This window comes from Rousettus aegyptiacus, unplaced genomic scaffold (assembly GCF_014176215.1).
Source record: "Rousettus aegyptiacus isolate mRouAeg1 unplaced genomic scaffold, mRouAeg1.p scaffold_m13_p_14, whole genome shotgun sequence".
NCBI lineage: Eukaryota > Metazoa > Chordata > Mammalia > Chiroptera > Pteropodidae > Rousettus > Rousettus aegyptiacus.
The window spans coordinates 46,620,750-46,647,646 of NW_023416289.1; the positions used below are offsets into that span (position 1 = coordinate 46,620,750).

General features: G+C 54.4%; 2 protein-coding genes across 3 annotated transcripts; both read right to left on the reverse strand.

Moving 5' to 3' along the window:
- Positions 1 to 428: 428 nt before the first annotated feature.
- KLK1 (kallikrein 1) lies at positions 429 to 4,858 on the reverse strand. Its single transcript, XM_016125745.2, has 5 exons — positions 4,748 to 4,858; positions 2,905 to 3,064; positions 1,368 to 1,654; positions 1,112 to 1,248; positions 429 to 635 (listed from the first exon to the last, which is right to left on the reverse strand). Exons 1-5 carry the CDS (start codon positions 4,791 to 4,793, stop codon positions 480 to 482), a joined length of 786 nt encoding a protein of 261 aa, XP_015981231.1. The 5' UTR covers positions 4,794 to 4,858; the 3' UTR covers positions 429 to 479.
- Positions 4,859 to 6,244: 1,386 nt separating this feature from the next.
- On the reverse strand, positions 6,245 to 14,603 carry KLK15 (kallikrein related peptidase 15). 2 transcript variants are annotated; one of them, XM_016125748.2, is made up of 6 exons: positions 14,514 to 14,603; positions 10,896 to 10,969; positions 8,139 to 8,295; positions 7,561 to 7,844; positions 7,301 to 7,437; positions 6,245 to 6,640 (listed from the first exon to the last, which is right to left on the reverse strand). In XM_016125748.2, the coding sequence occupies exons 2-6, from the start codon at positions 10,936 to 10,938 to the stop codon at positions 6,488 to 6,490; spliced, it is 774 nt and encodes a 257-aa protein (XP_015981234.2). In that variant the 5' UTR covers positions 10,939 to 10,969; positions 14,514 to 14,603; the 3' UTR covers positions 6,245 to 6,487. The 2 variants fall into 2 exon arrangements, with proteins under 2 accessions (XP_015981234.2, XP_015981235.2); XM_016125749.2 differs by lacking the exons at positions 10,896 to 10,969; positions 14,514 to 14,603 and having other exon boundaries at positions 8,263 to 8,340.
- Between the last annotated feature and the right edge of the window lie 12,294 nt (positions 14,604 to 26,897).

Genomic DNA, 26,897 nt, shown 5'->3' on the forward strand with positions numbered 1-26,897 from the left:
GAGGCCTGGCGCGGCCCCGCCCCAAGCCTATCTAGGCCCTGCCTCCAGGTGGCGAACCTTTGCAAGCCACACTCGGAAGTCCCTGCCCCCTGGATGTCGGGTCTTGCCCCGGAGCGGACACCTCTCTGCCCCTCCCCAGGAAGGTGTGGCTTGCAATGATATCCTTCGGTCCCCTTTCCTTGCCCCCCGCCACAATAAAACGTGGACACCCCCCAGCCTTTTGGAGTCCGGGTCCGAGTCCCGCCCTCCGCCGTGTTCTCTGCCCTAGGGGTCTGGGCCCAGCGTGCGACCCAGCCTCCAGTCCCTGCCTGCGTCCCCTCCCTGCTGGTCTCCGCCCTCCTTCCTTCCTGCCCATCACTGCGGACCTCCCACCGGGAGACCGGGTGGGCGGGGGCAGCTCCAGCCTGGCACCAGAACTTGACACGAACTCAATGCGTGTTTGGTTTTACTGGGGCTCGGGGACAAGGCTGGGGCATTCTTCAGGAGTTGGCCGCCATGGTCTCCTTGACCCAATCCAAGAGGGCCATCAGGTTAACGAAGACACCGGGCATGTTGCGTGTGCCACACGGGGTGTGGCCCCACGACGTGACTCCCTGCAGCATACCGTCACAGATCAGCGGGCCCCCCGAGTCACCCTGCAGTGCGATGACAAGAGAGGGAGAGGTCGGCGAGCCCCCCTCTCTGCCTGGGGAACCCCAGCTCCCAGACCTGGGTTCTCAGATGGCAGTGACCCCCCCCCCCGGCCCACTCTCAGAAGGAGGTGGGTGCAATTCCAGCGAGGGGACAGTGGCTTGAGTTCTAGCGAATGGGGCTGGGGTGTTCAGTTTCTGTGCAGGGGGAGCAGGAGTCCAGGAGGACGATCCCTGCAGGCAGGTCAGCAGGCAAGAGGCGCAGGATCCACCTGCAGGGGACCCCTACCCTCAGAGCTCAGTGCGGATGTCACTTCTCCCAAGTAGCTTTCTCTGCCTGGACAGTAAATATGTGTCAGAGGGAGTAGCAGGTGACCCACGGCATGGAGGAGGGTGATGCATGGGACCTCTGGATGGCAGCGTCCAGAGGAAAGGGAAGGCAGGGAGCTAAAGTACTGGGGGAGGGGGACAGGCTGACTCACCACACAGGTGTCCTTGCCCCCCTTCAAGTGTCCAGCACACAGCATGACGTCTGTCACCTTCTGGGGGTGGGCTTTGGCACACAGATCGTTGGACAGGAGTTCAAGGTCTACACACTGGAGCTCATCTGGGAACTCAACTATGGGCCAGGGAGAGACACAGCTGTGGCCGACCCAGCCTGGCCCCGCATCCGCTCCCCCCTCCCTTGCCTCAGCCCTAGGTCTGGGCTCCAGGCTGCACCGGCCGGCCCTGCCGTACGCTTATCTGGTTCGATGCTGCCCCAGCCAGAAGCATAGCAGGTGCTGCCCAGCTGGGGTTCCTGGGTGGGCAGGTCCAGGACCTTCACAGTGTCCGTGATCTGGGCAGGCTCTTTCAGGCGGAGCAGCATGAGGTCGTAGCTGTAGTCTTCTCCTGGGTGGGTGGTGTGGTTCTTCAGAAGGCTCAGGTTGAACTGAGGATGTGGGAAGCTCTCGTTGACCTGGACAAACTGTGCTGTGCTTTCCACTTCAAACAGGCTGTGGCGACCCAGCCAGAGCTGGTAATTCCTGGGGGGAGAGGGGGACCCAGGGATGAGGATGGAGAGGGGGAGGGTCCCAAAAGAGAGAAGGAGACAAGGGAACAAACAAACCAACCGGGAGAGCGCAAAAGATTTGGAATCATGGGGAAATAGAGACAGTGAAAAAATAAGACGAAGAGAAAAAGTGTGGAAAGGAGAGCTTAAAAGACGCAGGGAATGAGAAAGGCAGAGGGGAGAACAGAGAGAAAGAAGGAGCAGAAAAGAGGTAGGATGAGGAAGAGGAAAGAGAGTGAAAAACAGACGAACAAAGACAAGACACAGGAGCGAAAGGACGGAATGAGGGAGGAGAGCGGGAAACACGCAGCGGGGACCGGTCAGAGGACGTAGAAAGAGAGAGTTCCGGGCAGAGACCAGGGCCAGCGGTGTGGGAGAGGAAGGGGAGGGCGGGCGGGCGGGTGAGGCGGTGGCGGGAGGAGCCGCCACAGCTCGGCCCGGCCGCAGCTGGGGCTATGGGGCTGGTTCCCCAGCAGGCGGGCGGTCTGGCCCCCAGCCCAAGGCCAGCGTCCTCCCTTCCCTCCTTCTTTCCTCTCCTCTCCTCTCCTTCCTTTTCCTCTTCCTCTGTCACCCCCACCCAGCCCCAGCTGAAACCAGCCCTTCCCTGTGTCCCCCTGGAGTGCAGGGCCATCCTGTAGGGCAGGGCTGGGAATCGTGAGAAGTTTGGGACAGTCCCTCCCTTCTCCCTGGGGGTCCCCACTCTGTCTCATCCTGGGGGGGGGGGAGGTGCTCAGTGGTGATGGGGAGAGGGAGTGAGGCAGAGACCCAGAGCGAGAAGCAGGGCAGACGCAGGGCAGGTGAGACATACAGTGACAGGGATGGCAGCAGAGGGACCCGGAGATAGACCAGGATGGGGAGAGACACAGAGGCATGGAGACAAAAGAGAGAGGGGGACAGACACGTCACAGTCACACAAGGAGATGCACAGCAGAGCCAGTTACCAGCACACAGGCAGGACAGAGGGGGACGCAAGGAGACAGAGATGGTTACACGGGGGTGGGGGGTGGGGGAGGGAAGACAGACCCAGGCAGCCGTGGCAGGGCTCCCTGGGGTGGCCCCGCCCCAGCCCTGCCTCTTCCCCTGGACCCTGGACCACGACCTGCCCTCTCCGCCTTGGGCCCCTCAGCCATCCCCGAGGTTCCCCGCAGGGATGATGTCAGCTGCCCCATCCTGTGGGAGCACGGACGGGGACACCCCCTCACCAGACCCCCTGGCCCTACTTACTCGCTGATGCAGTGGGCAGCTGTGAGCACCCACTGGGGGTGCACTAGGATCCCCCCACACTGGAAGCTGCTGTAGTGGTACAGGGCCGCCTGCCAGGGATGGGAATGCTTCTCACACTCCCAGCCGCCTACTATCCGAGACTGGATGGGGGGCGCAGCGCCTGCGGGGTTGGGGGGTGCCAGATCAGAGCAGGTGGAGGCAGCAGTGGGGTTGGGGAGACTGGGCTGGGAGAGGGAGCCGGGCCTCAGCCATGTGGGGCATGGGGCCGGGGACCAGGGCCGCGGCTCAGGGGACAAGGGCAAGAGGTGCTGGGACACCCCCGGAACCCTGGAGACTTGGGGCGTGTGGGTCGGTGGCGGGTGCTGGGGACCATGACAGCAGAGCCCACCCCTGGGATCAGCGCTGGACGAAAGGCAGCATCTGGATCGGCCATCGGTGCGGGGTTAGGTTTGGGAGGGCGATTTGGGCTCTCGGACTGGAGGACAGGAGGCTGTGGTTTCTGAGAGGGAAAACCGAGGATAAAGGGCCCCAGACAGCAGCTCAGAGGCTGGGGACGAAGGGTTTGGAAGGTTCACGGGGGCTTCCAGGCTGATGAAATGGTTGGGCCTGGGTTGGATTTTTGGGGTTCTGGAAAGAATGTGGCTTTCAAGAATCATTCTGAGAGGCCAAGAAGAGCACCTGGGGGATTTGGAGGTGATTTGGGGATCCTGGTTGGGGCTGGGAGTTGCGAGGATTTGGGGTTCCAGGCCAAAGAGTTAGGCTGCAAGCAGGTCCCTATAGGTTTGGGGAGGGAGCTCAGGAGGACAGAGAGCCAGGTGGCAGTCACACCACGATCGCATGACTCTCTGAGGCTAGGGCTACAGCCTGAGGGTGCTGAGGGAGCTGGGGTCCCTCGGGACTAACACCAGGACAGGAATGGAGAAGCCGGACCCACGCGATGTGGGGTTTCAGAACCTCATGTCGGGGGAACTTGGTGGGGGGGTAGGGAGGACAGCTGGGCGGGGAGGGTTTTTGGGATCCAGGGATGGGGGGTAGTCCCAGGAGGGAGGTGGGCGGGGAAGGACCGATGCTCGAGGAAGGAGGAAAACACTGCAAAGAAAGAAGCGTGTGGTTGGGGGTTCCGGGTGTTTCTCCTGGGGGAGAAGTCTGGGGGTGCTAGATGGGGTCCTGGGGCAAAGAGTCAGGGAAGGAAGAACCCCTGTATCAGGATGGGGGACCTGCTTGGTCGTGGACCAGAAAGTCTGCCTGGGAAGAAGCAGAGGCATCTTATGGAACCCGGGGGTCCTGGGAGGGTGGTGGGGGAGCCAGATGCCAGGGACTGGAGGATGTAGTTGAGAGCTGACAGCTGGATTGGAAAAGTCTGCAGGGTGTGGTAAGATCTGGGGACCCAGGAGCCAGACCACTGGGCCATAGAGAACTAGGGAATAGGAGGGGGTGATCAGAGTCCCCAGGGTCTGGTGAGATGGAGGGTCTTTTTGGGAGAGTTGGAGTCCCCCAAAGAAATAGAGAGAGAGAGAGATGGCCCAGGATGCCTCTTCGGTGAAGAGACTGGGAGCAGGGATCTGAGTGGGGAAAAGCAGAAAGTTCTGGGGGGTCCTGGGAGGGAGCACGGACCTGGTGTGGGTGTGAAGATGGCCATAGAGAAGGTGCTGGTGAGGGGGGCCAACGTGGGATTTGGGGGCAGAGGTGGGAGAGACAGAAAAGAGCCTGGTATCCTGGTTTGGAGTGGACTATGGGTTGTAAGGGTGAAGGTCGGGAGGGAGATGACTTACTATTATATTCGAGGTGGGGGCAGCATGAGAGTCAGGGCCCACTCCCCTCCCACATCTTCCCAGTGTCTTACCAGTCCCCGCCAGGGACAGGGCAAGGCACAGGACCAGGAACCACATGGTGACAGCGGTGTCCGAGGGCAGGCAAGTGGTGAGCTAGGAGCTGGACAGCCTCCCTGAGAAGGCTTTAAAAGCCCTCACCCCACCTCTAGGGCCCCTCCCCTGCCCTGCTGGCACCCAGATGCTGGCCAAGGCCCTGCCCTGCTTCCTGGGGGCTGGACACCTCCTCCCACCCCCCGAGCTGTGCGGGGGACGGGAGAGCGAACACCTGTGGGCCCTCGGTAGTGCTGGAAGGCGTCCTGGGGCCTGAGGCCAGCCAGGGGAGGGCCCAGAGTTCCTGGGGCCTTGCTCTTGGGGACAGAGCCAGTGAGGGGAGGTGGAATAGTGAGTGGGAACAGAAACAAATACAAAGCCCCATGTACCTGAACCCTATGTAATGCCATGTACCCCAAGACCTGATGTACCCTCAAATACCAGCAGTGGGACTCTGATTCCCTTCTTGCGCAGCTCCAAGCCAGGATGCCTGCTTCTTTCTCAGCTTCCTCTCCCCAGAAATATAAGCTTTGGCTTTCAGAATGCCAACTCTTGCACCCCCCAGACTCAGGATGTAGGTCCCCAAATCTGTTGGTCCTCTCATAATAAAATCTTAGGGTACCCATGACAATCTTAGCACCCCAAGATCCAGGAGTAGGAAGTTTCACTGGTTTTCTCGAATGTGTTCTCTAACATTTCAGAATCCAATGTTCCCAAGCAATGTGGGGATCCCGTTATCTCTTCCCCCTCGCTTCTTGTTCCCCAGATCTGGATGCTCGGAGTCCTAGGAATCCTGGACTAGCTGCCTTCCAAGGTCAAGAGCATCCTCTCCACAAATTCCAACCTCTCTTGCAATAGCACATTTAGGTTCATGTGCTCCAACATCCAGTGACCTTGAAAGTCACGCTGCATCTCTGAAGAGAACTAGGAACTAGATTCCTGCAGATTCCTACGTGGTAAACCCGTAGGCTTCTCACATGTTCCCTGCCTCTTCAGTAAAGTTGGAGCAGCTCACTGGATCCTAGCCTCTGCTGTATGTCAGGAACCTGCCTAAGGAAAGGAGAGTATTAGCCTTTTTGCCATGGCTACCAGGAAGCCCAGAACTACATCTTGAGGAAAATAAAGCCATTCTTGATTATCTAGTGTGTGCTGGGTCTTTTCCCTGCGGTGCAGAGATGTAGAGTATTTTCCCAGTGCCAGGCCCCATTTGAGTCAGTTCACATGAATGTCCTGTTAACCCTTACAACCTATGAGGTAAGCAATATGATGGTCTCTGTTTTGCAGATGGAGAAATCCAGGCTGAGCGAGGTTGAGTCTTTTGCTCGAGATCACACAGTTGACCCTACGTGTTGAGTGAACAGAGCCTTGCTTCAAGCCATGTCTCCTCACCTAGGGATCAGGGCAATGAGTGAAACGGAATGGTGTAACGGTGTATGGCGAGTGGATCTGGGGTCTCTGCCCAGTCTCTGGTCCCCATTTCCCTTCAAACCCAGAAGAAAGCCACAGAAACGTTCACAGAGAAACTTGTATCAGTGCTCTCTGTCATGTTAGTGTTTAACAGGTGACCCTGGGCGCCAGCTCTGCCCTCAGATGGGACCCGTCCTTGGTTAACGTCTGGGCATTGGACGAATGGTGTCTCGGGGGAATGGTTTGATTCTTTCCCAGGTCAGGACCGAGCAGCTGTCTGCTCGGCCGGGGCCACAGGTTGTAGGCCAGAACAGTCAGTTTCTCCTCATGGTGTCCCTGATCCACTCCAGGTAGCTGCAGACTTTGGTGTAGACACCAGGTTTGGTGGTGGTGTCACATGGGACGTCACCCCAGGACACAATGCCCTGTAGGACGCCCCCACAGACCAGGGGTCCCCCAGAGTCACCCTGTGGGGAGAAGGGGAAGTTTGAGTGAGAACCTTGCAATCCAGTGACCCCATCCCCATCCTGATCATCCCCGTTCGTAATCTCAATCAAAATCCAAACCCACCCCATGCAAAATCCACCCCAGCTCAACTCAATACAACCTGATTTAACCCAAACCCATCTAATGCGGCCCCAGCTCAACACAGCTCAATAGAACTCAAACAATCCACGACCAAACCCACCCCGTGCAGCCCCGCCCCACCCCAACCTAACCCCTATGTCCACCAAACATAACCAGACCACGCCCACCTCACATCCAACACAACCCTCCCCCTTGATGTCGTGTCTTTTGCATCCTGAACACAATCTAGCCCCATGCCCAATTCAACCCTGACATATTTCCCGCCTAAAATCAAACCGAACCCATTCCCATTCTCAACTCCAGCCCATGTGATCCCAAACCAACCAACACATGGCCCACCCCGAACCCTAACCAACCCTTCCACGTCCCTAACTCCAACCTGGCCCCCGTTCTAACTGCTCCGCCTTCTCCACCCACATAGCTGCCCCTAGCATTTTCTCTGGCCCAAAGCAAGCAAAACGCGACCCTGTCGCAAGTCCCAAACCCACCCCCCTTCCTCTCTCCTCCAGGCAGGACCCCCTCTGACCCTGGGCTCTGACCTCACAGGAGTCGGTGCCTCCGCCTTCCACACCTGCACACACCATGGTGTCCATCAGGCGCCCTGGGTAGTCTTTGTCACAGGATGAAGTGGAGATAATGCTGATGTTGGCACAATGTAGAGTATCTGGGAGATTCACTGCAGAGGACAGAGGGCTTAGAGTGAACCCACAAACTTTCGAGTCTTTGTCCCCCTCAGCCCCAAGGGTCTGGAGAAAAAAGTCCCTAGAAGTCTGATACCCCGTTCCAGTCTTTCACGCACCTTGTGATGCTGGGTTTCCCGTGGTCCCAGGCTCGTTGTCGGACACCAGGCCCCAGCCAGACACCACGCAGGCCTCCCCGGCGTGGGGGCAACGCGCGGGCAGCGCCACGGGGCGCACCTGCGGGGACAGGCGGGCGGGCCGCTGCAGACGCACCAGCATCAGATCGTGGCGGTGGCTGCGCGCTTCGTAGCGCGGGTGCTGGATCAAGCGCGAAACGGCGCGCAGCTGCTCCGCGCCGTCGCGCTTGCGCAGATTGTGCTCGCCCAGGCGCACTCTCATGTTGCTGCGGGCGGGTGGTTACCCGCAAGCGCAAGGAGGAGCACACGGAAAAATTAGAGAATGGGCAACCTGGGGTCCCCTGACCCTTTGGGAATCTGGGTCTCCCGTTCCCCGTTCCCCAAGGCCCCGGAAACAACGAGTCCAGCCCCCGCCCCTCAGGAACCCAAGCGTCCATGGCAGTGCAAACACCTGGAACTCCACACTCGGCGCCAACTCTTTGTTCCCCAGAATCCAAGATTCTTAGGTCCCTGGACCCCTCCCGCCGTGACCCCGCAGGACCCTGAGTCCTGCTTCGTACCGGGTTTGGCAGTGGGCTGCAGACAGCACCCAGTATGGGGAGATGAGGGAGGCACCGCAGTTGAAGCGTCCGCGCTCGAAGAGGGCCACTTGCCACGGCTGGGAGTGGGGCACACACTCCTCACCTCGCGGCGCCTTGCCGTCGTCCTCCTGGGCCGCTGGGAGAGGGCACGGAGGGGGGTCTCTGAGGGTGGAGTCCCATTCCTTGCATCCCGCCCTCGCTCTGCATTTTTCACCTGTGCCTTCCCCAAATTTCTTAAGAGGTCCCTGCCGTTGACGGTTAAGCACTGCCTTCTCTCTAGCTTTTACAACTGCTGCTGGTTTTCTGCCGAACGGCTCCTCTTCCCTGGGCCCCCAGCATTTGCTACAGGGCTCTGAGAGAGAGAGGATGGGGAAAGAAGTCCCCTGTGACTGGGAGTAGAGACAAGGACAATGGATACCGTCCAGACACACAGTCACTTGGAACCAACCATTCAAGGTCACCGAGCTGTCGCAGATATCAAGTGGGTATGGTCACTCAATACGTATGACACACAGTCTTGGCTCCAGAGTCTGGACACCTCAGCCAAATGCAGCATGTCATGTAAGGACACAGACGTGACCACACAAGGTCACAGGCAAGTACATGGGTGCAGATGGTTTTCCACACGTAGGAACTGATACAGGCAGCGCGTTAGGCTGAAACTCACTGTCACGTACACGGGTTGCAGCTTCAAGAATCATAGCACAGGAGTCCATACGTGTGCAGGAGTATAGACAGCTAAGACCAGTACATGGGGTTCATGGGGAGAGGCATTGATATGCAGTTGGGCTCCTCCAAACTTGTTCACAGACATGGGTCTCCAGCATCGTGGTTAAATCTGGGATCGTAGAGGAAAACCCTCCGGGTTCAAACATATTATCTGTGAGACTTGGAGTCAATTATTTGACCTCTCTGTGCCTCTGTCTCCTCATCTGTAAAATGGGATCGTTGTAAGGATTAAATAGGAGAGCATGTGAGACTGCGTGCATGCGTGTGTGCGTGTGTGTGCATGTGCGTTTGTGTGTGTGTGTGACGCCTGGCACATAGCAATTACTTAATAAATGTTGGTTGTTTTAAACAAAGGACACACAGATTTATTTATGCAGACATATGTGTAGATGTTTAGGTTGCAGACAGAAATTTAGCCAGAATAAGTCAGACGTATGACCAGACCCAGATAATCATACTCATGGTTAAAACTCTGACTCATCCGCAAGCCCCCTTGTGGAGATTCAGAGTTATAGACACTGACCCAGAGGCCCACACTCAGATGTAGATCCACTATATCAGACACAAGGGTGACATCTGGACACAGGGCTGGGCATTCAAGGTCAAGGACAGAACTGTAGACACAGGCAGCCAGGACAGGACCTGTTTACCCATCGCTAGGTCAGCCCCTTGGTGCTCAAAGTCGCTCATCGAGTTTCACATAGAGGGATCTGGCTCACGCATGCGGGCAGGATGGGGACACACAGGGCCTTGCACTGCCGTCCCCTTCACCACGCACAAAGACATCAACAGGGATGTCTCAAGGTCACAAGACCACGACCGCCTACACTGGGCAACGCAGATATGGCCCCTCAAGGTCACAGCCAGGCACACAGACACCCACACCTGGGGTAAGAAACTGGGCCAAAGGTCCTGGCAAGGCAGGGGGAATATGGATGTGGGGGACAGGGGGTGGTGGACAGGGGTTTTGACAAAGAAAGGGCGAAGCCGTCCTTCGGAGAAGGGCAGAGGGTTCGGGCTGAACAGCTAGGTACTGGGGCCAAACCTGGCCAGTCCAAGCCGGAGGAGGGTGGAGGCCTCGGCTAGATGCAGCCGGCAGGTGGGGGGTGGGGAGAAGAGAACATAGACAGGGCCCATGGACGGAGTCCGTGGGGAGGCTGGCAGGGGAGTGAGAGGAGGTCGGGGGGAGCCCTCAGGGCCGCCCTGCCTGGCCACGTGTGTGTGTGTGTGCGCATGTGTGTATGTGTGCGCACGCGTGTGTGCGCGTGCGCGCGCGAGTTCATCAGAGTCCACCCTCAACTCCCCAGGGTTGAGGCATCAGGTTACAATTAACTTCTCCACGGGTGGTGGCTGAACACGGCCTGGAGTTCTCCTGCCACCTGGGGTCACCTTGCCTTCGTGGGTGTCCCATTCTGAGCCACAGCTCCCTCTTCTGTCAAAAGAGGCTGGTGGCCCAGTGCAGAGAGATGCTTCTGGAGGAGATGAGCAAGCCTTGTGCTGAGCGGCCTGCCTGGCACATGGCCAGTACCAGGAAGCTGGCACACCCTTACCTGGCACTGCCTCTGGGCCAGCCACCTTCCAGGGCCTCACCATCTGTCATCATCTCCCTGGGACAGTTAGGGACCCGGCGTGGAGATGTTAAGTAACCAGGGAGTGGTGGGGCCCAGAGAGGGTCACACAGTCACGCAACAAAGAAGGGGACCCCCTGGAACTCACTCTCAGGCCACTGTCACCCCAGAGCTATGCTTGTCATGGACAGTGAGAGACCCCGGGTGACACAGGGACTCCAGAGCAGCCCCAGGTCCCCTAGGGCTCTCGGGGTGGAGTGAGGAGTCCAGGATGTTGGCACCTGGCCCAGGTGGGTGGGGGAGGCAGGGAGGGAGACCCATCAGAGGGTCTCCAGGTAAGGGAGGGGCCGGCAGATTGCAGGGCCCGATGTGCTCAGGATTAAGGGATGAGGAAGCACCCCACTTCCACAGACCCCCAGGTGACCTGGGCCCACCTCACCTCCAGACGTCAGCAGGAAGGAGAAGATGAGGAGAAGCCACATTGTGGAGGAGGGACCAGGGCTCTGCTGAAGTCTGGGGAGGGGAGATGTGGACTAGGGTGAGGTTGGACACCCCTCCTCCACCTGCCCTCACCTGGAACCCTCCAGGTACAAACTCATCCTACCTAGTGCTTAAAAATCTTCTTCTCGCCATTCTCATCCTCTACCCCACCCCCAACCTGGTCCCCCCTTGGTCCTCCAGGTCTGAAGGGTCTGCTGTTCCTCTAGGCACCAGGATGGGCACCCAGGTGCCCCCTCAGCCTGGCGAACCCCAGCGCCATTCCACCTGCCTGCTCCTGGATGCTCTCCACCCCTGGCTCAGGGTATGTTCACTCCCCAGACCCTGTCCCAGCCTCCTGTCCTGCCTCTTAGGTCCCTGCCTCACCCTGGTCCGTCCCTCCACTCACATCCCCCGCCTGCCCTCTGCCTGACCACACAGGGTCTATTTGCACCCAGAGTGGACCCTGTTCTATGCCTCCTCACTGCTCTCACGAATTCCTGGCGCCCCTAAGATGAAGTCCGAGCCCCCGAGCCCCACTCCAGAGGATAGGAACGGCTTCTCCCCTTCTGGGTCTCTCATGACCCTGCCCTTCTAGAGGCAGCTAACCCTTTCGCTGTCTTTCCTGCAGTTTCCTGCCTCTGTGCCTTTGCTTAGGCTGTTCCACCCTCCAATTACACCATTCCCTTCAAGGTCCACTGCCTCCCTGAGGCCCTTTCCGACCTCCCCCAGTCAGCGGTGTCTGCCACCCCACCAGACTGAGAACTCCCAAGGGGATGTCCCTCACTGCTCAACAAGCTTCCAAATTCACCTTCCGGGTTCGTGTTTTCCCTCTGCGACTCAGCCCGCACCTCCTCGGGGAGGCCCCAAACCCAGCGGATTCTCTGCTGGGTCCCTCAGTGCCCGTTCTGACTCCATCACAGCACAGAAGCCTGGGGATGCTTAGGTCAGCTTCTCTCCGTGTCCCCAGCTCTGCCCAGCCTGGGGCCTGGCACACGCGATGCCTCAGGGACTTGCGCCGAGCTGCCCGGAACCCGTGGTAATGCCCGACCCTATTCTCCCCTCCAGTATGGGTGCCTTCGGGGGCGCCCCCTGATTTATCCTGCCCCTCCCCTCCCCCACCCCACACCGCAGCATCCCATTGCCTCTCCAGGACAGTCTCTTGGTTCAGGGTCAACCCCAGGTCCCAGCAAAGGACACATGGACATACCCAAGTGTCCCTCAGGGTGGTCTGGGGCAGACCATGTCTCCCTGGCAGACCCCACCCTCACTCCTGTCCCAAAGACCTCACCCCTTTCGGATCCTCCAGCGGCATCTGGGGCAGCTTGGACACCAGAGGAAAGGGAGCAGGCACCCAAATACCTGGATTTATAAGCTTCCAGCCTCACCCAGGTCTCTGGGGAACTGGGTAGGGTGGGGTGGGAGGTGTCCGAGAGTCGACTTTACAGGCGGGGGACGCTTAGGTGACTGGCGGGGTGGGGGTGGGGGTGAGACCTAATAAGCATTTATTAGGCTGAAACTTTTGTCTGAGTCTCCAAGGAGGAATTGCCTGCCAGGGGCATTTGGGGGGTGTGGGGGACAGGCAGACAGCAGGGGTCCAAAATGGGAGGAAACCCAAATCCAAAGCCTGGGTTCTGGAACCCTACTCCTGGAATTTGGGGTCTGCAGTGTAGAAACTGGATTCTGGAGCCATGCCTCTCGTGCCTGCAGAAGGGTCGTGGGTCTTGGATTCTGGATCTGGATCTCCCCTTCTGGTTCTTGGAGTCTGGACTTCTTGATTCTGGGTTTTGGACCTCATGCCTTTGGGGGTCTTGAGTTGGTCTTTCATGGCCTGAAGTCTGGAGCATGGATCCTGGAGCAGTCTGTGTTCCAGAGTTTGGGTCTGGCACCTGGATCCTAGAGTCTGACCTTTGAGTGACAGGCCTCGGGCTTGGACTCTAGATCCCAGGCCTTTGATTCTAGAGTCTGAACTAGAAGTCTGGCATCCAGTGTTTGCGATCAAGGAATGGTGGGAGGAGACACCCGAGAATGAAAATGTCAAATTGAGCCGTATTCCGAGACTGCAACGTGCTGCCCAGCTGTACAGCTGGACCACGAGGACACCTGGGGAACAAGGGCAGGCATCTGCGGGGATGGCCAACAAGCCATTTTCCCACACATGGGAAGGGCGAACGGTCTGTAAGTGACACCCCACTCAAAATAAAATCATTCATCCCCGATGGCTAAAACCATGGGGAACCTGCGGTTGGAAGGCCGGGAGCCACCAGGGGGCCTTTCTCACTGCATGACCTTTCCGTGTGACGTACTTGTCCCCTTCCTCACCTCAAGCCCGCGTGAGCAAAGGAAAACAAGCCAGCAAAGCCTGTGAACTGTAATTTACAGAAACTGAAGAACGCCGTATGAATTCCCGGGACGCTCGGGGTCTTTCCCTCAATCTCTCTCGGTGCCTTTTCTCTGTCTCCCTTGCTGTTCTCGACTCCCTCTGTTGTCTCTGTCCTTCTCTGAGCATCTCTCTGTGGCCTCTCAGAAGAGATCATGCTCTGTCTGTGGAGTGTCATCCGTAATAAACGTTCTTTTTAACTAACTTTGGTGGGCCTTTAGAGCCTTCCTGGCCCTCAGCAAAGGACCTTTTCCCTCTCCACAGGGCTTTGCCCTGTCCTGCATCATGAGGACCTCAGGTCAGAAACCTTCACAACTGCTGTGTGAGGCTTGGGGCTTGGAGTGCAGAGTGCAGATGGCAGGTTTTGGAGTTTGAGTTTGAGCGCCCGGAACCTGGGACCTAGGTCCAGGATCTGGGGGTCACGTGGGTCAACGTGTGAGTGCGCGGTCTGCAGTTTCAAATGTGCACGATGCATACCAGAGGCTGGACTAGGGGATCTGGGCCTGACCCCTGTGATTCTGAGAGTCCTACAGTCCTGACTCCAAAGATCAGGGAGCCTGGAGTCTTTATTCTGGGCTTTGCCATCTGGATTCTGGGCTCCGAGGCTTAGAATCTGGATCCCGCTTTCTGGAGGCTGCAGGTCACGGCGGAGACGACCCGAGGCTTTGGGAATTCGGAGTTGTGGGGCAGTGCCTCGCAGAGGGCCCTGAGCGGTTGTCCAGAGTCCATCCTGGCGTGTTTAACTGACAGAGGAGGCACAGACAGCAGGAGGACTGACCTCAGACGGCCCCGCGCAGGACGGGACGGGTTCTAAGCCTGGTGCCTGCTCAGGCCTGAAAAGCTATAACCTTTATGGGAGCGGCTGCGAGACGGGCATGGACGGCCATGCCTTGGTGTCCCTGGCCGCGATTCCCCCTTGGGAACTTTGGGAGGAGGAGGGCATCTTACCCCGCCCCCTGCCCTGCAGCAGCGGAGGCTCACAGCCGGTCCGCGCGCGGCCCGCCCCCGCCCCCGCCCCCGACGCCTCCCCGCCCACTCCGGCGGGGTGACCCGGGACATCGGTGTCTCGTCAGGCCATCTCCCCAGATGGCACCCACCTCCACTTCGGCCTGGGGCCCGCCCTCTACCCGCCCCTCCCCCTCTCTGGGTCATTGACAACCCCGGGTCCACCGCCAGCCTTGCAAGGCTCCTCCGCCTGACCTTGAACTCCCGCCAAGGGCAGCCGGCTGTTCCCGCGACGCCCCTCGCACTCGCTGAGAACTGACTCCTCGATCCTTGCTCTCCTGCTCCCACTAGCCTGCCCTGCAATGCACCCCACGCCGCAGCCCCCGCCCCCCTTCCCCTCATCCTCTGAAGAACGACGCGCCCCGCCCCTCGCCCCTGCCTCCTCTCTCTACCCGGGCCTGGCTGCAGCTCAGGCGACCCTCCCCTGCTTGCCCTCCCCCCCCCCCCCCCCCCCCCCCCCCCGCCTCCCAGCCTGTTCCCTCTGGCGACTTCGGCGCTGGCCCCGCCCTCCCCTGCTAGCAGCCCTTCCGTGCCGTTTAAGTGCCACACCTGCTGGATCCCCGACACCCTGGGACCTGATCGGCCCCACCGCCATTCAGGTTTCCCGGTTCCGTGACGGAAGTTCCCATGGGACTTTGCACGTGCAGAGAAGAGACCACAAGGCCTTTTGAGGATGCCGAAGCTTTCTTTGAAAAACTCGTCATCCCTGATCCCAGGGGGGGCCAGCAGGTCTTAAACGAGAAATCTGCCCAAGCGGTCCTGGTCCTCAAGCCTTCGGACCCCTTCCTCCAAGGCTCGCCAAGGCAGTCCTGGACTTTCAGCTTCGTTTAGTGGGGACCACCTTGCTGTCTGCATTTTCGCCCACCAGCCAGATGCGTAGAGACCTCCTAACCCCCTCGGTCTGCAGGACTGGGCTCAGGGTCTCTGCTTAGGGAGCCTGTGTCAATCAGTTTGGCCCGATCCAACTCTACATCCCTTCTCCCATGACCCCGCACCCTTCATATCCAGATTTGATATCTTCATATCCAGATCCTGGATAAACTGGAACAATCACGCGGTTTTTTGGGAGTGCTGTACAGACTCTCACAGGTCACACTTTGCATGTCACCTTCCGGAGCCTGCTGGCCTTTGGTCTAGTTTTAAGTCTAGCCCCAGAATCCTGTGAAAGGGTGACATCCTGCCCACCACACCCCTCAGGGGCCACGGAGACCTTGTGAGCATGCAGGTCCTGGAACGTTACACCCTCAGGTCATCTGACCATCGGGAGGGATGGTCAGGGCAGCCCATGTCAACTGGGTTCCCTCCAGCAGCCCATGTCGCTGCCCAGCGGGTGGAGAGGACTCCAACCCAGGTCCGCAGTGCCCAGACCTGCCCCAGACAGCATCCTGCCCTTCTGAGTTTCCCACAATTCTCGTTGACCTCCTCTCTCCTCATGCATCGCTCATCCTCTTGTTTCTCACTCGTCCAGACTCGCGAGTCCAGTGAGATGGACCGGTAGCTCCTCATTATACCTGATGAGATGAGGAAAGAGAGAGGACGAGGTCAGAGCTCCTAGTCCCCAGCTCAGGGACGCACCCGTGACCTACACATGCCGTATCTGGTCTGAGAGACACCTTCATCTTGCAGAGATCCGGAACTGAGGTTTCTGATGAGTCAGACCTGTCATCTTCTGCGAATGGCTGAATTACAGTGTGAATGAATGCTCGACCTCCTGGCGTGTCTGCTGTCAAAACGTCTGGGAGGAACAGCATCCTGCACACTGGAAGGGAGACGTATGGGAAGACCCTGATGAAGGAAGGAGACCAAGGGGAGAGATGAGAGAGAGGACATGGCCTGAGCGGGGGCCAAGGAAAGGGGTCCCCGCACCCAGGGCCATTGACTGGTATTGGTCCAAGCGAGCAAAGCTTCATCTGTATCTGCAGCCGCTCCCCAGCACCAGCATCACCGCCTCAGCTCCGCCTTAGATACTCAGGCATTAGATTCTCAAAGGAGCACCGGTCCCTGGTGCCCGAAAGGCTAGGGACCACTGGCCTAGGGGATGGAGAATGTCAAGGGGGCAAGTGTGATGGACAAGCTGTGAGGCACCTGGGGTCTGTCTGTCCATATTGTCCCAAGAGGGGGAACCAAGGTGGAAACATGCAGGGAGGGGCAAGAATGGTGACAGCCAGGTTTTGGAGCAGCAGGTGAGATGAGTGTGTGTCTGTAGGGATCGGCCGGGGCGGGGGCCGTGGGGGGAGGGGTCTTGCTTCATCATAACTTATACCTCTTCCTCCCAAAGTCAGCTCACTCTGTCTGACCTCCACCCTGTTGCTGCGCTTAGCTGGTCCCCTGCCCATGTCCCCCCCTCTCTGGCTGGTTGCCACCTCAGTGCCCAGCAACTTGTCAAGAAGAGTAATATTTTACTAGCTAGTGAACCAATAAGGTAGCCTGCCAGTCTCGTGGGGACCAGCAGAGCGGTCTAGTCTCCCAGGTCAGAGACAGGATTTCATGACTCACGGCACAACGGGCAGCACGAGCTTCAGGCTCCCATTGGTTCCCCCAAGTCTCCTGAGGGCGACCAGAGCCTCCATGCCGAATTCTGTACGCACAGCGGTTTGTGCCACGGCTGAGATCTTGAGCTTAAGAATCTTCAGACTCGTAAGGGGGGCTGCTGGCACACTTGCCCAGCCTTTGTCCCAGAAGGAGATATTATCTTTAGTGTCCTGGTCCACAAGCAATACCACTCTAAGGGGACGTATATTGATTGCCCTAGACAATAAACCTATCTCTTCTGGAGAGGTGTTATCTTTATTAGCTTGGACAGTAAACCAAACTTCTCCGATGGCTGGTGATGGCATATTGAAAGACCATCTGATAGACTAAGGACCTTGACAGACGGCCCAGGGCAAAGAAAAAAAGGTATGCATTTCTTTGCTCTGAAGACATGAGACAGACCCCTGGAGAATTTTCTTCCAAGGTCATTGGGCTCTGACCCTCCACCCTTCTCTGCAAGACATCCACTCACTCACTCTTTCCTTCTTTCTTTCTTTCGATGAGGGAGGGAGGGCTGGGATTGTGCGTGGGTGAGGGGGAGGGAGAGGAAGGAGGAAGGATTACGGACTGAAGTCCTTACCTTCCTACTTCTCCGTCTTCCTTCCCTCGCCTCCTTCTTGCTTTCTTTCTTTCTCTCTCTCTCTCTCTCTCTCTCTCTCTCTCTCTCTCTCTCTCTCTCTCTCTCCCCACCTTTTCTTTCTTGTATCCCTCATCTACCACATCCGTGCTCCCTGTAATTACCAGGGACCGGGGCCCACATCCCAATAATAGGGCATCTGTACGTGACGGTTCTGCCCTGCGTGGGCGTCCGTGTGTGTGGATGTGGCTTTGACCTTGAAGGGGTAGATCCGTGGTTTCCCCGTGCAGAGGAATTCTACTCTCTCCGTGTTTTTTTCTCGCTGTTTCTCCTTCTCTCTCTGGGGAGCTGCCCCCAATCCCACTGCTACACCACCCTGCCCCCTCCCCCTTTCTCCTCCTCTTTCGTCTTTCCCTTTGTCCTTCTCTCTCCTCAGCTTTTACCAGCTCTAGCTGGGTCGCCAAAACCTGTTTGACTGGGAAGACACCACTCAATTATTCTCCCACCTCGCAACCTTCCCACACCCCAAATTCAGCCTGAGCCTCCTGGGGGATGATTCCTTCTCTCTGGAGAGGACAGCAGAGACAGTCCTCTGCTCGCACTGCTCTGCCAGGTTAGGCCGGCCGAGATAGCAGCTGCTGTGAAAGTCCTAAGCCTGCCGGGCCGGGAGCCCCAGATGGGGAGCGCCTGCTGTGCCTCTGGCAGGAGCTAGAGCCACGGAGATGCGTGTATGGCAGGGACAGACCGTGCAGCTGAAGCCCAGGCTCCTGGGTCTGGGGGGGAGCGGCCAAGGGGCCAGGCTGAGTCCACCGCAGCCACGTTTCTCTTTGGCCCGTAGTTTGCCCGCAGGGGGTCTCCAGTGTGAGGACCTTGAAATCCCGTCCAGCGATGTGTGTGCCAAGGTCTCCCCCCACATGGTGGTGATGACATTCTGTGTGCGGGGCATGTGGGTGACAGTACATACATCCGTGAGGTGAGCCAGCCTGCCCTCTGGGGTGGCTGCACGGCTGGGAGTGGGGTCTTGGATGCTGGGCTGGACTGGCAAACTAACCAGGCATTTGCCCCTGCCGCGGTCCAGTTGTAGTATCCCCCCGGCCACCCCCACAACTGTCTCAGCTCGCCGCCCCCAAACCCCACCCAGGCACTGATTGCATCTCGCGCCCCAACGTGTCATCGTCCGCTTCCACACGACACGCATGTTTGGAAGGCCTGCTGCCCACTTGGACCTGTCTCGGCCCCTCGGGATGACAGCAGTGACCAGGCAGCAACGGGGAATGGGACAAGGCGAGGGGACGTGTCTTGGGGGCGAGGAGGAGAGGGAGCAGAGCCGGGGGTGGAACTCACGGGGAAGGCGGGGCCGAGGACCCACACAGCTGCTGCAGCGAGGCTGAGCCACGTGGATCGCGGGGACGAGCAGAGGGGACAGCGAGTAACACGCCCCCCGGGGGGTATGGACCAGCGAGGCCACCGTGTATGTCAGGGGAGGAGGCGGGAGGCGATGCCAAGGGGAAGAAAGGGACCCACTTTGCGCGCGGTGTGCGTGTGGGGGGCGGCGGGGTCTTTGCTTCTCGTCGGAGGGAACCGGGAGCTGTGGGCGGTGCGAACAGCAGCGGGACAGGGTCTGGCGGGAGCTCGCAGCGCCCTCTGGCGTCGATGTGGGGTTGCGCCGCGCGGCTGAGGAGGAAGGGGGCCCCGCAAGGCAGTGCGTAGGGAGCTGACTGGAATGGGGGGACCGCTTCTGCAATCTCTAAAGCGAGCACCCAGGATCTGCTGAATGCAAATGGGAGTGACGGGCAGCAAGCGGTCAAGGGGGAGCCTGAGTTTCGGCCTGAGTGACATCTGAACAGCTCCAAGGAGCCCCCCCACCCCACGCTACACACACAGGGGGCACCCCTGCTTCAGAGCCCACGGGTTTCCACCCACCGAGCCATCTTCTTCCCCACGATTCTCCGCTGCCCTCTGCTCTCACTCATCAAGCCCCGCCCCAAACCTGGTCCCTCACCTATCCGTCATCTATGTATCTATCTATGTATCTGTATATATGTATGTATGTAGCTATCACCTCTCTATGTATTATCTATCTATCTATCTATCTATCTATCTATCTATCTATCTACCTATCTATCTATCTACCTATCTACCTATCTATTATCTATCTATCTATCATCTATCTATCTATCTATCTATCTATCTATCTATCTATCTACCTACCTATCTACCTATTATCTATCTATCTATCTATTATCTATCTATTTACCTATCTATCATCTATCATCTATCTCTGTCTGTCTGTCTCTCAGTATCAGTCTCTGTCTCTATTTCTTCCATTCCCTCTCATCTCATGGTCTCTGTCTCTCATTTTCTCTCTCTCATCTCACATTCTCTTTTTTTTTCCCTTCCACTCAGTAAATATTTATCAAATACCTCTAGCGTTCAGGCATCAAGACAGAGGTCTGACCTTTGAGGAGCGATGGCACATGGGACCTCATCCTGCCCCCCCATCTCTCTAAGTACTAGAATTCCTGCTTCCGGGGGAACCGAGTGCCAGGTAGAATGAGCAGTGATAGAAAAGGCCACTGTCACCGCTCCCTAGCTCCTGCCACAAGGCCCTCACACGGGTATCCGAGTAGCTCGTCCATGGGTTTGTGACTACAGATGCTGCGGAAACTTTTTTTGCACCCATTATGTGACATGTAATATTATATTAGTTTCAGGTGTACCACATAGTAATTGGACATTTATATAACTTATGAAGTGTTCACCCCAATAAGTCCTGACTCATTTGACACCATACATAGTTATCACAATAGCATTGACTATACTCCCTATTTTTACATCCCCGGGATTCTTTTTATAACTGACAATTTGTACTATTTAATTCCTTCACCTTTTTTACCCAGCCCCCAATGTATGATGACAATGCTCTTCTTGGAGCAGAACCTCTATCTAAATTCTTACAGGCAGTTAAAAGTTGTTTTTTTCCTGAGTTTTTTATTTCTTGAAAATAACCAGCTTAACATATCTTGGGATGGCAAATTAGGTGAGATCACCTGAAGAGCAGGTGTGGATGGCGCTGACGAGGGTCCTGTGGACTGATGATGGGCTGGTAAGGCATGAATGTCTATGCCTTTCTCTCTCTCCCCCTCCTCCACCCCTGCTTTGTCTGTCTACTTCTGTCCTAGTGCCTGTCTGGTTCTCTGGCTTGCCTCCATCTCTCTGCCTGCATCCGTCTCCTGGTGACACATGGACCCCTGCCCCTGCCCCATTCCTGGGACCAGCAGCTCTGACCATGGAGGCCAGGGGAGTGCAGGAGCGCAGTGTGGGCTTAGATCTCACAGCCACCCAGATGTGACTAAGATCCACATGATGGGAGGAGGAGGGTTGTGGCCAGGGCTAGGGGGCAGGAGGAAGAAGGAAATGGACATGACGTTCCTTGGTTCCTGCTCTGTGACTTCTCCTATGTGCTGTCCTGCCTAAGGTCAGTCAGAAATGGCCCAGTTATTCGAGGATGGGTCCAGGACAGAGTCGTGGGGTGGTCACACTGTGGAGATGCTTCCACTGTGGCAGGTGAGAATGGCTTGGAGGTTGATCCCTGGACTAAGACTCCATGGGTCAGAACCCAGAACCCAGAATGGGGTGAAGGATGGAGAGATGCAGAGACAAAGAGAGACAGAGATACACAGAGAGACAGAGATACACAGAGAGAGACAGAGACAAAGATACACAGAGAGACAGCGACAGAGAGACAGAGAGGACAGAGATGGGAAGACTGGCAGGAAGAAGAGTTAACATGGTTGATAGAGGCAAGAGAGATAGAGACCTACGATGAGACAGAGATGGAGAGACTGGGACACAGAGGGAGATAGGGAGATGGAGACGCAGGATAGAGACGGGTGGAGACATGGGCACGGACAGAGGCAGAGACAAAATGACACTGATAAGGAGAGATTACTAAGCACCCTGGAAGTTATTTCACAAATAGAGACAAAAAAAGAAAAGAGTTTTAATTTCCCCCAATTGACCCGACCCCAGTCCCTAAGTGTCCCTCCTTTTCGTTAAACTAAAATCAAAAAGCCAAAATAAGAGGCAGCAAGCATTTATTTGAGACCACAGAATTGCCATCCAGGGGCTCAGATTCAGGCAGAAACCCAGACCGTGTCCCAATTGCAGGGTGAAGGCAAGAGGTTTTTATGACGGAAAAAGAGAGAGAAATAATTACATGAACAGAAGAAGGAAGAAGGTCACTTCCAGAGGTGCCAGCCGGTGGCTCTACGTGGCTGGTTACTGATTCTAAACAGCGTCCATAACCATCGGCCCCTGTGGCTCCTGATTTCCTGGAAGATTTACAAAGCGTTGTTTGTTTGTAAGACAACGTTGGCTTGGCCGGGCCCAAGGCTTATTATTGCCCCATTAGAATATTCCAAAGTTCGAGGAGTGAGAAGACACGTAAGGGCCTTCCTCTGGCTCTGGCTCTGGCTCTATTTTACGATGGTTCCGCTCTGGCCAACATGTCACAGTCCATGAAAGGGACATGTTTTCTGCCCCCTCTGGGTGTGGAGAAAAATTCCTCGCAATTCCCTTGGGTCTCATTCCCGGAGGCAGCTCCTGAGCCAAGTGCCGACTGCAGACGCATCCGGCCTGCTTCGCGTAGTCTGGGCGTTTGCCAAACAAAACAAAACGATCTTGGTGGGAACACCTGATGTGAGCTCTGTCCTCTCAACAAGCCCTCCGCTGTGCAAGGCAGGGGTGCCAACTGCAGGCCCCCCCGTGCTGCGCAGCGGGGGAGGCTGAAGTCGGGCCTCTCCTGTAACTGCATTTACACCTGTTAAAAAGAGACGCTCCATCTGCCTCTCGCCCAACCCCTGACAATCACTATTTCAGATGCTTTGCAGGCGCAGAACCATCCAGCAGCGTCCTTCTGGGGCTGGCTTATTTCTCTTAGCATAATGTCCCCCCGGGTTCATGTTTGTTGTCGCATATGGCAGAGTTTCCCCTCTTTTTTAAGGCCAAATGATATTTCATTGCATAAATATTCTTGATCCGTTTTCCCATCAGTGGACACTTGGGTCGTTTCCACATCTTGGCTGTTGTGAATAACACTGCCATAAACGTGAGTGTACAAAGAAATATTTCTTGAAGACCCCGATGTCAGTTCTTTGGGCTAAATACCCAGAAGTAAGTGGGGTTATGAGATCATATGGTACTTCTGTTTTTAACTTTTTGGGAAACCTCAATACTGTTTTCTGTAGTAGCCACATCATTTGCTATTCTCAGAATCAGTAAACAAGGGTTCCAATTTCTCTGTATTCTCACCAGAAGTTTTTATCTTTTTTTTTTCTGACAATTGCCATCCTAACAGGTGTAAGGTGACATCTCATTGTGGTTTTGATTTCCATTTCCTTATTGATTACTGATTGATTATCTTTTCATAGACCTGGTCACCATTTCTATTTCTTCTTTGGAGAAATGTCTATTTAGGTATTTTGCTCATTTAAAAATGATAATTTTTAATAATTTATTATCATTATTATTATTATTATTTTCTATTGAGTTGAAGAAGTCCTTTATATAGTTTGGATAGTAAACCCTGGTCAGTTAGATGGTCTGCAAATATTTTCTCGAACTCCATAGGGTATTTTCCACTGCTGACTTTTTTCCTTCGCTGTGCAGAAGCCTCTCAGTTTGGCGTTGTCCTGCTTTTATGTGCATTGTTTGTACTTCTGTTACCTGTGCTTTTAGTGTCAACCCCAAGAAGTCATCGCCAAGCTCAGTGTCACCAAGGTTCCCCTCTGTTTTCTTCCAGGACTTTTACAATTTAAGGTATCTGTTTAAGTCTTTGGTCTCTTTTGAGTTGATTTCTGTGTACGGTGTGAGGTAAAGGCCCAATTTCATTCTTTTGTGTGCTAATGTCCGGTTTTCCCAACACCGTTTCTGAAGAGACTCTCCTTTCCCTGTTCTGTATTCCTGGTACCCTTACAGGCATGGGTTTACTTGCCTGGGCTCTCTGTTCTGAGCATTTACCTTTTAATTGGCCACCGGCATCGAAAGAAGAGATTTCGAGCTTCTCTTGAAAAGGCCATGACCTTGGACACCGATCAGCATTGTATATGCATTTCCGCATGGCCATAATCCATCATCGGGAGGCTCCAAGTGGCCACCGCCATGGGGGCCTTCTGTGGGTTTCTCTGGCCCATCCATACCCACTTGGCTTCCCTCATTTACATTATCTGCTTAGCCCCAGGAGGCAGAAGAGTGGAGGGAAAAAAAATGGAGACACAGAAAGACTTGGGCATAAAGAGATCAGAGATAAAGTGAGTCCCAAAGAACAACAGCAATGGTCACACGTCACCGTCATTGTCACAGAGAGGGCTTACATAGAGACTTACCTGGAGATCACAGGTAGAGTTCTTATTTTGTTCTAGGCCCTATTCTACGTTCTTCACAAATGTCAACACACTTAATTTCCTCGAAAACCTATGAAATTGGAGCTATTATCATCCTCATGGCACAGGTGAAAAAAACAAGGTACAGGGAAGCTAAAAAGAGTCATTTCCAAGGCCACACGGTAAGAAATAAACAAGTTGGAACCCAGTGGGAGTTGCACGAGTGTCTGTTTGCATGGCGACATTTCTACTTAATGTTTCGAATGGGTATTATTTCCACATGGTGCAAAAATATATTATGTTTTTAAACAGGTGTAAAAAGGATGATGTCGGACCCCTTCTGTCTTACCCTCGAACATTCTTTAAAACACAACAACTAGAATACATTTCTTGGGTTGTCTTCAAGGGTTTTATTGCAAGTAAGGAGCAAATGCAAAGATGCATTTCTGTTTTTCTGTCCCCTTTAGCCATGGGGTTGGGCTCCTTGCAAAGCAATGCGTCTCCCAGTCAGTGTTCAGAATACTTGGTTAATTCTTTTTAAGTTCTTTTATAAACACCAGAGACCTGTAACGCCTGGTTGGCTCCCAGGTTTGTGAAACACTGTTTAGATAATTACATACATTATAAAACAATGGCTGGTGAGAAAATTGCGGGTGATTCATAATTATGTTGATGATTGAAAGCTTTCTGCTGGGAAGTCTGAGTCTGGGAGGACTCAGTGGGAGGCATCTTGCCCTCTCCCCTTCTCCCCCACCGCCCAAGGGAACCAGTTGTTCATTTTGTGGTGATTAGAGCTGGCCAGGAAAAAAAAAAACATTGAAAACAGAGCAAATAAGATCGAGTGAAAAATGTCATTGGGAGATCAAGGACAGTGATATATATTGAGCACTTCAGATGTGCCAGACACATTTTTTTTTTATTTTGATGTTTTATTTTGAAATAGTTCAAGACTCACAAGAAGTTGCAAAACAGTCAGAGAGTTCTCACACGGCCCTCACCCAGTTTTCCGCAGTGATTCATGTTTCACAACCACATTTCATTGTCAAAACTAGAAAACTGACGTCGTTACATGCAAGTAAGTCGAGTGAATGATCTTATTGTAATTTCACCACTTATCTCTTTTTCTCCTATCACCACAGTTAGAATACAGAACTATTTAATCACCACAAAGAAATTATCTTGTGTATTCCATAATAATCACACCCTTCCCACAACCTTAAACCCTGACAATCACTGGTTTATTCTGCGTCATTATATTTCTGTTAGTTTGAGAATGTAAAAAAAAAAAAAAAATGAGTTCATAAGCAGGTAACCCTTTGAGATTAGGGTTGTTGGTTTTTCCCTCATTCAGAATAATCCCCTGGAAACCCACCCAAGTTGTCACATGTATCAGCTGTTTATTCCTTCGGTAGGCATTAAAAACACTTGCGTTTATACTCGTTATCATTTACAAAAGCCTGAAGGTTATAGGTTCTGTTAATAATTCTATTTACAGATGAGAAAATTGAGGGTGGAGCAGACTGACTTTAGGGTCACTAACAGAGAGAGAAAAAACCCACACTCGATACTAACAAGATAATTTCTTTTCTTTTCATATAATTAAAGACTCCCTGATGCCACTTACAGATATATATTCAAAAAACTGAAGCTGGATCTCAAAGAGATATTTGCACACCCATGTTCATAGTAGCACTATTCACAACAGGCGAAAGGCCAAAACAACCCAAGTGTCCCTCAGTGGGCGATAGATAAAAAAAGTGCGCTCTGTCGGTACCGTGAAAAATCATTCAGTTTTAAAAAGGGAGGAGATTGTGAAGCATGCTACAACGCGGATGAAACTCGAGGACATGATGCAAAGTGAAACGAGGAGGTCTCAGAAGGACACGTGCTGTATGGTTTTGCTTACACGCGGTATCTAACATAGTCAGGCTCATAGCGACAGAAAACAGAATGGTCGTTGCCTAGGGCTAGGGAAGGGAGAATGGAAGTTAATGTTTCATAAACACAGAGTTTTAGTTTTGCAAGATGAAAAAAATTCCGGAGATCTGTTGCACAGCAATGTGAACGCACTAGCCTGCACGCTTGGAAACGAGTAAGGTGACAGATTCTGTTATATGTTTTTTTTTGTTATTGTTGTTTTAATCATGATTAAAAATAAAATGTTCATAAGATCCCCTGACACTTGAGGTGGTTACAAAGTTTGTGAATCATCATTTAGTCAGTTGCATAAGTTATAAAACTATGACTAGGTGTGAAGACTAGTGGTGACTCTTGTCCTTGTTCTCAGTGCAGGTAAGTGACACAGACCTGGAGCTTTCCCTGGCTGATTTCTTAAGATGCATTGTCTTAAAAAGCCATAAAAACTCTGCACAAATGTCTAATTGTGAAGTTGAACAATTTCACTCTTCTTTGCCTCCCGCCCAGACTAGTGCTTTCTCGACAATTTTTTTTTTTTTTTGTTTCCCCTCAAACTCAAGTCTGAATATAAAGCTTTGTTGGATATTATGTTTCATTGTCCTTGAAACAAACCCCATGAGGCTGTACTATTATTCTTGCCATTTCCTGGACATAGAATACATTGTCAAGTTAAGATTGGGACCCAGAGCTCCGCCTTTTGAAGGCTGTCTGCCTAGCTGTACGTCTATGTTGCCTCTTTCTACGCACTAACATAAACACACAGATGTCAACATTGGTTTGTTTTTAATGAGGAATAAAGATGGGTATTGAAAATGGAGCCAGGCCTTCATCCCGTTCTCACCTGATGGGTTCCAGACACAGGCTCAAAATCGCTCCCATGAAAATTTTCTCTTCCCCTGCCTCCCCACTTGCTGGGGTTCACAGGAGTTAAGATTCGGTCTGAGCTGCCCGTGAGGGCTGTCCTATCTTGAAGGAAGGGTGGTGGTTCTGGTCCCTCTGGTTTCCTTTGTTGGCCCCTGATTTTCCCCACAATCACTTCTGGAGGCTTCACTCTGAGTCCTTATGTCTGTATCTTACCCTTTCTGGCTCTCTTTGACCATCAGTCAAAGATGGCACAATTGAAGATGGCCACGGGATCCAAATGTCATCTCTCGGCCACCTGGTGATGTC

Excerpts from the sequence above, each read along its gene's own strand:
- KLK1 (XM_016125745.2), bottom strand. The coding sequence starts at position 4,793 with ATGTGGTTCCTGGTCCTGTGCCTTGCCCTGTCCCTGGCGGGGACTG. Across the intron at positions 3,065-4,747 it reads CCTGTCCCTGGCGGGGACTG|GCGCTGCGCCCCCCATCCAG; the intron begins GTAAGACACTGG and ends CCAACCCCGCAG. Across the intron at positions 636-1,111 it reads GGGGCAAGGACACCTGTGTG|GGTGACTCGGGGGGCCCGCT; the intron begins GTGAGTCAGCCT and ends ATCGCACTGCAG.
- KLK15 (XM_016125748.2), bottom strand. The coding sequence starts at position 10,938 with ATGTGGCTTCTCCTCATCTTCTCCTTCCTGCTGACGTCTGGAG. Across the intron at positions 8,296-10,895 it reads CTTCCTGCTGACGTCTGGAG|CGGCCCAGGAGGACGACGGC; the intron begins GTGAGGTGGGCC and ends GCCCTCTCCCAG. Across the intron at positions 6,641-7,300 it reads GAGGCACCGACTCCTGTGAG|GGTGACTCTGGGGGACCCCT; the intron begins GTCAGAGCCCAG and ends TTCTCCCCACAG.